Source organism: Macaca nemestrina, chromosome 1 (assembly GCF_043159975.1).
Source record: "Macaca nemestrina isolate mMacNem1 chromosome 1, mMacNem.hap1, whole genome shotgun sequence".
Lineage (NCBI taxonomy): Eukaryota > Metazoa > Chordata > Mammalia > Primates > Cercopithecidae > Macaca > Macaca nemestrina.
The window spans coordinates 97,326,693-97,340,908 of NC_092125.1; the positions used below are offsets into that span (position 1 = coordinate 97,326,693).

Below are 14,216 nucleotides of genomic sequence, written 5' to 3' on the forward strand. Positions count from 1 at the left end.
GACCCTCCAAAAATACTGCAGTTTGCATCTGTAGCTTGTTGTCTAGGATAAAGACTTAATTCCCCAAACATATGACTCTAGCAGGTCTCAGCAATCTCTCCAGTCATTTGAAAATCTGTTAACAGCCACTTACGGCCTTACAGGAGCAAAGGAGCTTTCCCTTATTGCCCCAGTCAGCCCATTAAGGAGTGGTGATCCCTAGGCAAAGCCTAGATCATAAAAGATAAGACAATTGCACATGGCACTTTTTACAGGTGTGCTCAAGGCACGCACCCAGAGAGATGGGCCAAGGGTGGCAATGGCTGCAGTCCCTGACCCAAGTGGCAGTGATTCAGAAAAGTGGACAAAAACAGTCTCACAGTCTCAGCTATCAGCCTGCATTCACTTTTTTTTTTCTTTCTCTTTTTTCTTTTCTTTTCTTTTCTTTTTTTTTTTTTTTTTTGCAGTAAAAACTGACCACCACTACCCAGTGGAGGGGACAGGTTGAGAGGTAAGGCTGGGGACTCTGGTCCTCTGGGGCTTTCAGAGAGGTAAAGTGCTGCAAAAGCTTTAGCTGGACAGGACACAGGGGAGGTGAGGGGCACTTCCCAGCTTCCATTTAGATGGGCTGGGCTACAAGCAGGAGGTGGGCAGGGCAGGGCTTTCAAAACAAGAATCAGATCTAAGTGACCTGGAGCAGCAAACAAGCTGTCCTCCCCCTGGGCTCTCACACCAAGGGCCTGAACCATGTTAAAGCTTCAAGGCTCCTTTTGAAGCAACATTCAATGTCCGGCTGGAGAAAACGTTTGGATTCAGTTCCTCTAAAAGATTATCCACTGTGACACATTCCAATTCCATGCTCACACTACAAGGACTAGCCTGGCTTTTATAGCCCAGATCACTCAATCTCCACAATCTCAGCAAGGGCCTGGAGAAGGAATTCCTCTCATAAAGGTAGGGGGAGGGTTAGGCAACTCATAGCATCCTGATATCCGAAACAAAGTACCTGAGAAGGTACGGATGGCTTCCCTTCATGGTCGGGACCATGGAGATGGGGAGAGTGAGGGGGTACGGGGGCATCACGGACAAAGCGTGGGAGCCTGACGATGCAGCAGGTAGGGGCAGGTCCTCCAGCAGCCTGGCAGTCCTGGAGAGTGACCCTTTCCTGAAGCCATGGGCTCTGGAAGGCCCTACCTCCATCACCCTCTAGTCACAAGTAGGAGAGGAGCTGATTCACCTCTGGGAATCCGATTTCTTCCCCACTTTACCCTCCAAAGCAGAATCTCAATCCTTTCCTGAAACCTCACACTCTCCCGGGCCCTGGCTGGCATTTTCCTCGGCAGCGCGCATTCACTGGGCATCCCCTACCCGGGCAGCAGCCAGACACGGCCCCTCCAGCCACGCCGCCGCCTCCATCTCCTCGCCCTCGGCACCTACACGGCGATCTCATCATCCAGGCCGTCGCCCAGCTCCTGCCTCTGCAGGACATTCAGCAGGCGCGGCAGCTCCTCCTGGGACCACGAGTCGCGCTCCTCGCTCTCGTCCGTGTTGGACTCGTACTCCGAGGCGATGCCTGACTCTCGGAACTTGATGAGCTCCAGACCGCCCAGGAGCGCCTCGCCCTGTGCTGGGGGCGGGGTGTCCTCGGGCGGGAGAAAGCGAAAGCACTCCAGCTTCACCAAGCAGTCGCGCCTACCTAAGGGGCTGCCCGCAGGGTGGGCAAAGTCAGCCAAGCCCGCGCCCAGCGGCGGCGAATGCAGGTCCTCCGGCTTAGGGGTCGTGGGGTCACAGAGCACGGGCAGGGCTCCAGAGCGGAAGGTGATCTCCAGCAAGCTGTCCTGGGAGCCCACTGCAGGGGAGACAAGAGGTAGCAGAGGGGCAGCGTTAGGCAAGGTTGCTGATTTGGGATGCCCGCCTTCTGATTTGGGATGCCTGCCTTCTGCCCGCCGGTGCCCTGCAAAAGCCCTTCCCAGACCAGCTTAGCAGCACCTTCCCGGGCTTTGGATCTCTTAACTCTTCACCCCTTCCTGGCGCCCCCACATAGCTCCAGACACACCTCGCTGGAGGGGAGGAGCTTTGGGAGGTGGTAAAGGCGGGGACATGAGAACCATATGATGGTTCTGGAAGCCACTAAAGGCTCTGAATAGTGTTAGTGGTAGGAAAAAGGTACCAATTGAGAGAACCATCTTAGAAGCCTGTGGTAACCTTCAGTACAATCATATAAATAAGCATTAATTAGGATAGAGCAGAGTTTCAATGAATAATCTGGAAAATCCAGAGAGGCTTCCAGAGTGGTGAAGGTTTCCAATCCATACCTCTGGGTTACTTTAAAAATACAGGCTCCCAGACCAGCCCCAGACCCAATGATGCAGGATCTCTGTAGGTTGGACCCAGTAAGATGTATTTTTAAAAGAGCTCACGGGATAGTTTGGGGGAACCACTGGTATAGTTGGAACAAAGTTTTGCAATCAGATCTAGGTTTGAATCTTGACTCTGCTCCTTGCTAGGCCTGTAACCTTGAGCTAATTACTTAACCTCCCTGAATCTGTTACCTCATCTGTAAAATGGCATCCCATTTTTCTGCAGCCGAACTACAGGGATTAAATGATCTCACATGCAAAAAATTCTATCACAGTTTCTGGCACAATGTGTGGTCAATGGGTATTTGCTGGTCCACAGCCCACACACACTCTGAGCATGCATACAACCCACAGAAAGGCTCAAGAGGAAGGTGTGAAAATGCGTTGCAATCTACAGCTGTCCAGTCCAGTCTGGGGGTGCTGAGCGTAGAGAAAGCCTCTCAAGTAGGGGCCAGGCAACCTCTGCCATTGTCCAGCAAAGCTGTGCAGCCAGTGATTCCACTGCCTTATCCACTGAACAGATATACTGCTCCCAGCTTTTTCTATGTGACAGAGTTTTGAAATACATAGTGCAGAATAGTAAATTAAGAAACAATTTGCTGTCTCCCACAGAGCTCACAGAGACCATGACACCCAATAGGTGCCGAGTATACTGTATGGTGGTTGCAAAAGCTCTCTGAGAAAGAAATGGGCTGCCCTAGGACATAGAGTACCTGAGCCCCTATCAAATAGAGACTGAATGAGCACATAGCAGTGACTCCGGGGACATTCAAAGTCCAGCCCTGGGCCTGGATTAGAAGGCACCCGAGATCTCCTTTGGGCATGCGATTCTGTAATTCATTAAGTATACTAATGGGGAAACAAAGCTGCCTATGTTTTCTGCTGGAATATAGGGGCAGGTCAGGGGTCCAAGAAAGCACCACCAAAAACTTGAGGAAAGTAACACTCTTTCCAGAGCCTTCACAGAGGAAGCGGGGCTGGGGAGGGCACTGGCTTACTGGCGTTCTGTCCTGACAGCTTCAGCTCCAGCTCTTGCACCTGCTTGACCAGCAGGGAGATGTGCTGGAGCATGTCCTTGTTCTGCAGCAAAAGCTGGTGCACGCGAGCCTGGGCCTCCAGCCGCGCCGCAGCCTCAGCAGCCAACTGGTCCTTCAGCAAGTGTACCTGCAGAAAAGAGGCAGCAGCAGAGAAGACAGGACAGAGAGAAGAGAGGGACATGAATGCACATGAGAGTCGCTGGCAGACAGCCGGGACCATAGATGCCCTCCACATTCAGTTCAAGAAGAAGCCCTTCACGGGCAGAATGGGCATCTGGGCTTATCATTCCAGAGGAGGAGCCGGAAGGAGTGGGTTCACTGACCCTGTGAAGCTGTGTGTCCCAAGGGAGGGCCATGATGTATCACTAAGGTACCACTCTGGGCCCCATACCAAGGGCAAGAAGCAGGAAAGAGCCATCGACCCCCAGCCCCCACCACATACACACATACACACACATACACACGCACAGTGCTCCATCCCTGCTTAGAGAACTCCTTCTGCACCTAGTATGGCATATGCCATGTTGGAGGTGGAAGGGGGCACACTCTTTTCTCTTTTTTTTTTTTTTTTTGAGACGGAGTCTCACGCTGTTGCCCAGGCTGGAGTGCAGTGGCGCGATCTCGGCTCACTGCAAGCTCCGCCTCCCGGGTTCCCGCCATTCTCCTGCCTCAGCCTCCTGAGTAGCTGGGACTACAGGTGCCCGCCACCGCGCCCGGCTAATTTTTTGTATTTTTAGTAGAGACGGGGTTTCACTGTGGTCTTGATCTCCTGACCTTGTGATCCGCCCGCCTTGGCCTCCCAAAGTGCTGGGATTACAGGCTTGAGCCACCATGCCCGGCCGGAAGGGGGCACACTCTTTTCTCATCCCGTCTTCTAAAAAACAAAACCAAAACTGATCTATTGACCCACTGGCTGAGAACAGTGTCACAACGAAGCCCATATAATCTTTCTCCCTCCCCCACTCACCCAAAAGTAGTGAGAAATAGGAAGCACTACACATGGCTTTTTAAATTAGTGATGCAGCTGTCATCTAGCCACTCTGTAGGTGGCAGCTTCTTTCCCTGTCTTCCCTTTTTATTTGCCATGGCAGACATCTAGGACCATGATTCATACCACATACCACCAGGACCACCTGGTAGGGGTTAAACATTTGCTGACTGACTCATGAGAGGGCCTCCTCCAACCAGCCCAGAAGGGCTGAGGTGAACAGTTTGTGGCACCCTCATCAATTTCCAACGTTCTCATGGCAGAGCAGCCAGCAGCGATGCATTCAGCATGCTTGAGGCCCAGTGGTGTCAACATCTCTGTTCTTGGTGAGCAATCCTTATGTGGAGATGAAACTCAGTGGGAGGAGACAGGGGCAACCAGACCAGGACCCTGGTTTGAAGAAACTGAGTTAGAAGGCCAATACTAGTGTTCACACATATGTGATTCTTGTGCAAAGAAGTGAATAAAGGGTTCTCCAGGGAGGGTTTCAGAAAGCCCCCGAAGAAAGGGAACTAATGAATTTTTATGGCCTGAATCAATGTAGCTTATGGGGAAAAGGGTGTTCTTGTACCAAAACCATGGTGTGGGTAAAGACAGAGCCAGGTGACTGGGGGCAGGAGAGGTGTGACGAGGATGCAGGAAGATGGATGGGGAGTCGAAAGCATTAGCTGATTCTCTTGCTCAGAAAACAAATGCTCAAATTTCTGAAGAGGAGTTTGCTCTGAAGAGAGTCACATTTTTTTTAGGGAGTAAAGGGCAGTACTAATCTCACAGTTGGCCACCCCTGGCCAAGTGACCTGCTGGCCCAGGGCATGCCCCTCCCAGCAACCAGCACTCAGAGAATTACACTTGTGGATACAGTGGCTGCCTCCCTCTTGCCCAGATTGGAGGCCCTGACCTTGCCATTGACCCTGTTTCTAATTGAGTGGAGGCATAGGGGCATAATGCCTAAGGAATTTAAAGTAAATCTGTCCTCCATAAAGCTGCTAAGGACAGAAGATATTTTGGTCAAGAAGTCAGACTCATTTTTTTGTCTCATATTAATTGAGAAAGATCTGGGGAGGGGTGAGAACAGGTGTGATACAGTGAAATACATGTTTGGTCTTCATCCCTGTTTCCTGACATATAGCTCCCCAAACCGTGAGATATCCAGAGTGGTAAGAAAGTTTTTTGTATGCTTATTAGATGATTAGTGGTTGGGGAACCCCTGGAAGCTTCAGGATGGGGGCTGGTCACAGGAAAGACCAAGGTATGATTAGAGGGTTGGGACTTTTCAGTCCCACGCCCTAACCTCCAGGAGGGGAGGGGCTAAAAGTTAAACTAATCATCAATGGCCAGTGATGTAATCAATCATGCCTACATAATAAAGCCTCCATTAAAAACTCAAAAGGACTGGATTGGGGGAGCTGCCAGGTTGAACATTTGGAGGTTCCTGGAGGGTGGCGCACCTGGGGAGGGCATGGGAGCTCTAGCTGCCCTTCTATGCATGTCTTCCATCTGGTGTTCATTGGTATCCCTTATAATATCCTTTAAAGTAAACCAGTAAATGTAGGTGTTTCCCTGAGTTCTGTGAGTTGCTCTAGCAAATCAGTTGAGTCCAAGAAGAGGGTAGAGGGAACACCAATTTATAGCCAATTGGTCAGAGGTGTAGGTGACAAACTATTACTTGTAATTGGTATCTGAAATGGGGGAAAGTCTTGCAGGATTGAGCCCTCAAACTGTAGGATCTGATGCTGTTTCCAGGTCGATAGTATCAGAATCAAACTGAGTTAGAGGACACTGCGTGTCCTCTGCAGAACTGCTTGCTTGCTTGGTGTGTGGGAAAAAGTCCCATACATTTGGTCATAGAAATATGTTGTGACAGTATAGCAGGAAGAAACTGAGTTTGTTTCTTCCTACATCCACTCAACAGGGAAAGAAATGTCAATAATATTTTAATCTGGATGTCAGACGATGGGTGGCTATTAAGGTTTTCTCCTCCTTGGAAAGGGAGGCATGGAGAAATTTCAGCTTGGGATCCCCCAAATCTATTTGGTTCTAAGGAACAGGACAACTGCTGTGGGAAGCCCACAGATAAGCCTCAGAGAAGGGTAAGCTTAATCTTGCGCTTATGAGTACCGTTACTTATCCCAACAAAGAATGTCATCGAAAGGAACCTACTGAGCAAATAAAATTACTAAATTATTCATCTTCCATTTTCTTTGGAACCAAACCAGAGAGAAATGTGGAACAAAGTTTTTTGGTGATTATAAACAAAGAAAGTAGAGAATCCTGCAAATCTCTAACTGGCACTTATTGAGGGCTCTCTGCACACATACTGCAGTGTCAGTTTCTTTTCTTTCTTTTTTTTTTTTTTTTTTGAGACTCACTCTGTCACACAGGCCGGAGTGCAGTGGTGCGATCTCAGCTCACTGCAACCTCTGCCTCCTGGGTTCAAGCAATTTTCCTGCCTCATCCTCCCAAATAGCTGGAATTACCAGTGCCTGCCACCACACCTGGCTAATTTTTGTATTTTTAGTAGAGACGGGGTTTCCCCATGTTGGCTGGGCTGGTCTTGAACTCCTGACCTCAAGTGATCCACCTGCCTTGGCCTCCCAAAGTGCTGGGATTACAGATGTGAGTCACTGCACCCAGCCCAGAGTCAGTTTCCTGCTTCCCAATCTGAACATCCCAACAGGACAGGCCATTCAAATGCACCAGACCAGGAGCTGGAGTGCTTGTCTGTTGGGTACTCCCTAGGCAACTGTAGATAACTCACTCCTCTCCAGACCTCAGTTTCTCCATCTGTCAACCAAGAGGACTGACTTGAGGATCAGACAGTTGATAATTCCACATCCAGGTTGACATCGTGGTCAGTACTAGAGGGAATTTGTTAATGGCTCAGTTCCCCACTGTGAAGTCAGAGAATTAGAATTGAGGGTGAAGGAAGAGTCCCCTCTTACAGAAGCCAGGAAAAAACTTGAAAGCTTGTTTTGCAGGTACCCAAGTACCAATGGTGGAGTACCAGCAATACCTAAAAGAAGACCCTTGAATTAATTGCTTCCCATCGCAGATCCACTGGCACTAAGTGCCATGAGAAAATGCTCCTTGTACCAGATTAAATGGGCATTTTACCTCTGTAAAACCAGTTATACTATTTCAGGTATTTTCAAGCCCTGCGACTATGTGAGCACTCGCTATTGCCACTGCCTGAGCCAGCACTAATGAGCCCTCTGCTTCTGCAGCTGTCAAAAGTGGTACTGGGCATAAGGCTCAAACCCCATGCTGTGGCAGGCTGTGCTGCAGGAGAGCCCAAATCAGGCCACACTGAGACAAAATGGCCTGGACTTCTTTTAACTTTGAGGCGCAGTGTTTTATAACTATGTAGGCTTGAACTTGAAGCACTGAAATGAGGCAGCGTTATGTGAAGCCTTGGTTTGGGCAGTCTGCTACAGCCCTCTGTGCTTTGTTTCCCCATTCATACAACAGGGGCAGAGACCACCACCTCCTCCCCACCAGATGCGATGTTTTTTGGATTTAGCACGCTTTTCTTTCAAAGAATTAAACCCCTTTCATAAAAGTAGACCATATTTCTTTCTGGAAAGGTACAAATTAGTGTCTCCTTTGCAGAAGTGTGTTGTCTTTGGCAATGAATATTGTACTTACATACTAAGTTAGTGATGTGGCACAGAGTGATGTGACACTAAGGCCATGCCTGGAGTGCCAGGGCTCAGATGTCCAGCTCTGCACTCTGGCCTCATCATGACACACAAAAGTTCAGCCCTGCACCCTCCAGCTCTACACTGCTTCCCCAGACTCTGAAACCCACCCTCAACCCACCCAGCCACACCAGACCATTGGCCCCCTCACTCTCCAGCTTACTTGCCTGGACTCCAGCTCCTCCATCAGAAGTGAGGGCAGGGCCAGGCTGAAGTTAGGGAGTAGCAAGCACATGGAAATGGCAGTGGAGAGAACCAGAGCAATTTGCCCCCCCACACACTGGACACAGAAGCAGAGGCAGGTGCCGCTGACTCAACATGCACATGGCAGGGACTTGGGCAGTGCACACCAGGGTTCTGGGGACTGGGAGAAGCCACAGGGACAGATGCTAAATAGAGGGCCTCGGGTGGGGATGCGGAGTTTTGTTAGCACTGTTCCTCTAACTACAGCATACATGATTGCGAAGCATAAATAACCAATTCCTTGTTCCTGAACAAGCGGAAGTGGCAGCAGGTAGAGGAGAAATCTTTAAATAGCAATACTGAACTGTACTAACACTTTCCTCATGAACAAGGCCGGGAATTGGCAAACTGTGAACAGACCTGGCCTACTTAACTCTTGCCGATCAGCCACAGTGCCCAGATCAGTTCTGAGACTATGTCGGCCCAGCCCACGGCCATGCAGGTGCCAGCTACATCCCAGCTTCGATTTGAGGCTTAGCTATACTCTCATTCACACCCTTGAACTTCTGGTCCACCTAAAAGCAGGAAGCTAGTGCAGCCAGGCAAGCCTCATGCTGGGTTGGAAGAGTGGTCAGAGGGACTTGGGTATTCACTATTTACACACTGAGGTCTAACCTGGAAATACTTAAGAGTCAGCTGAATACCACCTTTGCCCATATACCTTTAAGGTCAGGGCGGGCCCCTTCGAGACCAGCTCAGAACTAATTTAGGGTGAGGCTGGGAGAGGTCTTGCGGTCTTAAACCAAATCAGGACACTGTGAAGGAGACCTAAGCCTGGTCCCCATGGCAACAGCAGAACTAGACTGGCCTGTGGAAAGAAATGGGAGGTGGGGGTGGGGGAACATAAATAGTGCAACAAGTGACCTCAAGGGTACATTTGTCTGCAAGAAACTGTCTTTATCCTGAGATTTTTACCCAGGAACAACACAGGAGGATTTGGATGCTCTCCGAGAAAACTATTCCCACCTGAAAGGCTGAGGTCACAGTTTTACTCATTGGAATTCTGGGGACTGCTGGTAGTTTAATAAAGACAGACAGAAGCCTTGCAGTTTGGTGGCAACAGAGTTTGACAGAACAAGTAAGAGCTGACCTCGTGCTGGAAACTGAAATCAGCCCCACCGGTGCAGAGAAACCAAGCTTGCCCTACTTGGTCTATTTCAAATGTGTGAAAGACACCAAGACACCTATTAGTCCAGCTACATCTTACATAATTGCTTTTACCCAAGGATATAGACACTAATAAAAAGCCCTTGAATTAAACACTACAAAGAAAGTGGAAGAAAGAGCAGTGTGAAGAGAAACCTCTAACTGAAGGTCAGTTTAGGACCAAATCCATCTGCAGGACAGGGGAGCTGAAAGCCAGCTGAAAGGTACAATATCCCTGCTGAGCTCCTGGACAGCAAAAGCAAGATGCGAACAGAAAGAAGGTAGTCAGAGACAGATAGGCATGGCAGACAGAGGTACAGGAGTATGTTCAAGAACCTATCAGATGACCCCAAGGTCCTGTCCTATCTGACGATTTTGGTAGCCTAAGACTCTCCCTAAAGTCATCTCACCACTGTGGGACACAGACGCACTACAGTGGCGTTTTGATCACCACACTGCTTGTGCAGAGAGTCAAGCAGGGCAACTATATTCAACAGATTCCAAGTGAGTGAGAGGCTAAGGGTGCTCAGCCTGTGGACATGTCTAGAACTGAGAGAGGCTCATGAAGCAAATCCCTAATACCACACTCTTTCCTTCCCCTAGATTCATTGTCTTCTAGGAGAGACGCAATTAAAACAGGGCCAGGGCAGGATTTCCCATGGAGACTGACCCTTGATTCTATATCAGAAAACCACTCTTAGGGTTTCATCCTGACTGTGGTAGACCTGTGATAAGCTACATGTCTTGTTGCTTTGTAGACTGAATGCTTCCATCCACCACCACAACACTCTTGTGTGGATTACACATTTGCAAATAGTTTCTCTCTAGTACTCGGCAGTGACTTCAAATTCAAATGCCTCCTTGATAAAATCATATCATGAATATGCATCAAGCCCACTCCTACATAAATAATAATTACTTGGTAATTGATACGCTACAAAATAAAAGTATTATGATCTGTATTCAATGGGAAACTTGTGGAAATGAAATGAGTCTGAGAATGGACCCGTGCTGGAGTGCTTAGTCTTTGTGCTCCTGTCAGCCGTCATGCTAGGGAGAGGATTCTCAGACTGCCATGCCATCAATAATGATAGGAGATGGATTCTTTTTTTTTTTTTTTCTTTTTTTGAGACAGAGTCTTGCTCTGTCACCCAGGCTGGAGTGCAGTGGCCGGATCTCAGCTCACTGCAAGCTCCGCCTCCCGGGTTTACGCCATTCTCCTGCCTCAGCCTCCCGAGTAGCTGGGACTACAGGCACCCGCCACCGCACCCGGCTAGTTTTTTTTTTTGTATTTTTAGTAGAGACGGGGTTTCACCGTGTTAGCCAGGATGGTCTCGATCTCCTGACCTCGTGATCCGCCCGCCTCGGCCTCCCAAAGTGCTGGGATTACAGGCTTGAGCCACCGCGCCCGGCCAGGAGATGGATTCTTTTATTTGACAAAGAGAAATGATTTTTTTCTCCAAATATAAGAAGCCATTAATGACATTCCCCCTCTCTGTTGCTGTTTTGAACACCTGCAAATCCTCCTAGCATCACAAGATATCCTTCTGTTTCATGGTAAGACTTTTTAAAAAGACTCCAATAACTTGAGAGCTGTGTCCCATTGACTCTACTCTCCTGAAACCTGGATGTAAAAGTCATCCATGAGCCTCGCACCTCAGGCCCAGGTCAGGAGACCGTGTTACAAGTAGGTCTTCTTCAAACCCTGAGTCATAGCAGATCCTGTCATGGCCAGGTCGCCGCGTGCCTCCTCAAGGTGGAAAGGTGGAAAGGATATCTCTGTCTGAATGATTCAGTCCACTCAAGAGCCAGGACAAGAGTAAGCAGAAGACCTAACAGAGAGCAATAAGTGCTCCCTGGAGAAGTCCGCTCCCCGCCATTCTAGAATGCAGAAAACCTAAGTGGTCAACAGTCTGGTCAAGCAAATTTAGAATGTCGATGCAGGCTGCCTTTCCAGATCCTTTACCAATTCTCTCAAGCCCCAACTGCCCCCTCTCCTAAGATCTTCATGTACTCATCAGGCCCTGACCCTGGCTCTCGCCTCAGGATTCAGCCTTAGGTATGAATGAATGTCTTCACCATTCCCTGAGTGACCGTGGTAGAGAGGAAGCTCAGACGCCTAAGTCCCAAGGAAGATGTGGACTACAGCGCCCTCTATAGAAAGCAAACAGGAGGAATCCCTGCTGAAAGCAGCAAGGGAAATCAGCTCACTCTCCCCTACAATGTAGCAGCAGCCCAACAAGTTTTTTGGGGCACAAACACCACCTTGATTCTGAGATCTAAGTCAATTCTTTTCATTACGGCTCAAATAATATACCTAAATTCCTGTAAGTTAAATCCTACAATAATGAATTCCAATCAAATACTGCCTGGAATAAGTAGATCATAATGGAGACTGGGAAACTTATTATAGACATGGAGACTGGGATGCTAGGGGTAGTAGTCTTTTTACAACAGTGTTTGACACAAATTCATACTTTCAGCTATTTTAAGAGTGGTATCATAAAGCCACAACTGTTCTGACTCCAAAGGCATCACTTTCCCGCCCCAAACATCAGGAAAATAAGGCAGGAAAGGAAGGGTGGAATTGTGTGCATCTTTTCCCTTGGTCAGTTCAAGTCATTAACAACATTCAGCCAAGCCAGCCAAGCCCAGCTCAGAGCAGGGGATACATAGGAAACCAAAATGTGCCTCTCCATTTCAACTGCATCCCCCATCTATCCCGCTCCCGCTCCCCAACAAGCAATGATTCAATAGCATGAGCAATTCCTTATGACTCCCTAGATTTTAAACCTGTCCTGAGCCCCTCGCTAGGGAAGGTGCATCAAGCCCATGAGAGTGGAGCCTGCGAAGTAGGGAGGAGGCTGAGGAGAACCTGGGCCACAGCCACTTGCGTCTGCTGCTGCTGCTGCTGGAGGAGCTGCTGGAGGAGTTGCATCTGGTGGTGAGTGGACAGCGGTGTCTCTGTGCCCAGGCCTGGAGGCTTCGAGGAAGAAGAAGGGAGCAGCATCCTGGGTGAGGCTGTCAGCACGGGCTCCTGGGGGTGCGAAACCTGGAGCGGAAGGAGAAGACAGGACATGACAAATGGCAGAAGCCATCTTGAGGGGCCTCCCTCTCTTTGGCATGCACTTGGGAGGAGTAAATTGGTGCATTTACAACCCATAAGCTGACAGCACTGCATCTTCAATGAAAATGGGAGTAGAGGCCCAGGAAGGAAATGGTGTAGCTGCCTGGGCTGATACCACACAGTCAAAAAATAGTATGGGGACACCTCGGTAACTGACCCTGCATGACGGGAGACTGATGGCTGATACTGCTCCATCTCTTGCCCACCACTTTCAATGATACCCTGTCACTGAGTTCCTTGAGGTTCTAGACTTAGAAGAATCTATTTTAGAAAAACATAGCTTCCGTCCACCCTACCATGATAACAGGAAGGAGACAGCTTCAATCCTCTACTCTGCTGTGTCCTTAGGGCTCCCTCCTCCAGGGTCTGAGATGTTCCTTCTCCCTTGTTGGGAGAAGTTTGGAGTTGGGTCCTGGAAGAAGGGGCCAGGTGAGGGGGGTACCTCCTGCCCTCCACTGCCTCTGGTGAGAACCATCAACAAAGAAGTTTGGATCCTAAAATACATAATGATCTGGAGAGATCCTGTTAGATGAAAGAAGTTCCTGTGTCCTTCCCTCCTTTCCTTCTGTCTCCCTCTCCTGTGGACATTTTTACCAAGATGGCTTCTACGATTCATAGAGTTCAATGGCAGGGAAAGGCATTTTGTTCCAGGCAGTTCTGCTGTGGGGACTTCTTCAGACACACACAAGGAAGGCCCCCAGTGACACAGGGTTATTTCCACTTGTAGAGGACAAACTGGTTCCAAAGGAAACCCCAGGCAGACAATTTAGAACCGAACTGCCCTCCAAACCTCCACGTGAGATAAGACATGAATGTTGAAGAAAGAGAGGTGCCATGATATAAACTGCCTGGGAATCTAAGGGTAGAGCTATTGGTCAGTAATTTTGCTTCTGGGTTTAAAATATTTTTAATTAGGTTTGGCTTCAGGTTGGAATTTGGTCTCAAGTTCTTAGTTTCTTAATTGGATCACATTAGGAAACCCCAGAAGCCACAGTCATCTCACCTATATGATGTTAGGTTGGAGCTGATGATGACTAAGGTGGTCTTTCAGTTTCTAACATTCAGTGGGCCAATTTCCAGACTCCATAGTGCTATCTACAGGAATTACCAAAGGTACACCACCACTATTACAGGCAGAGGGGGCCCAAACTGACTTTGCTCTATCAGCTAAGCCACAGGGGAGTCTGTATGTGTGTGTGTGTGTGTGTGTGTGCGTGTGTGCCAGAGTGAGCCTTGCAAAATACTGTGCAAAGATGAGATGCTGTTAAGGGAAGAGGGTGCCAGGGAGTAGGAGATCAAATATTGGTGGGATTTGGGGAGGGCAATGTGTGTCAGGAATCAGCTCCACGGCATCCTGGCCTGCAGCAGCATCTAGTGTCCAGACCCTCTGGAAGTCAGACCCTCTGAAAGGCAGTGAAGCGTGCTCTGGCACCGCCACTGTGCCATGGAGTGTCTCACTCGGAAGATGGGCCGGCAGGGGCTAGGAAGCGACTGATGACCTGAGGGCACACGTGTGCAGATCACACAGATGAGCCATCTCCTGCCTACCTTGGAGCCTGTGTGGGACCCTCCTTCCTTCCCTACGGCATCTAGATCAGTCACTCCTCGGCTGAATTCCAGGACGTCATTCCCTGGGAG

General features: G+C 49.1%; 1 protein-coding gene across 9 annotated transcripts in view; it reads right to left on the reverse strand.

The window, feature by feature from the left end:
• Positions 1-14,216, reverse strand: part of C1H1orf226 (chromosome 1 C1orf226 homolog) — a 320,202-nt gene that overhangs the window by 17,098 nt on the left and 288,888 nt on the right. For 8 of the 9 annotated variants that reach the window (XM_071082036.1, XM_011770216.3, XM_071082041.1 and 5 more), the window contains 4 exons: positions 14,127-14,216; positions 12,327-12,503; positions 3,338-3,503; positions 1,676-1,828 (listed from right to left, as the gene is read on the reverse strand). The exon at positions 14,127-14,216 is cut by the window's right edge and continues 77 nt beyond it. In XM_071082036.1, coding sequence (XP_070938137.1) covers positions 1,676-1,828; positions 3,338-3,503; positions 12,327-12,503; positions 14,127-14,216 — 586 coding nt within the window. Of the gene's footprint in view, positions 1-1,675; positions 1,829-3,337; positions 3,504-8,229; positions 10,702-12,326; positions 12,504-14,126 lie in introns of those variants that run through there. The other variant, XM_011770224.3, reaches the window with a different exon arrangement.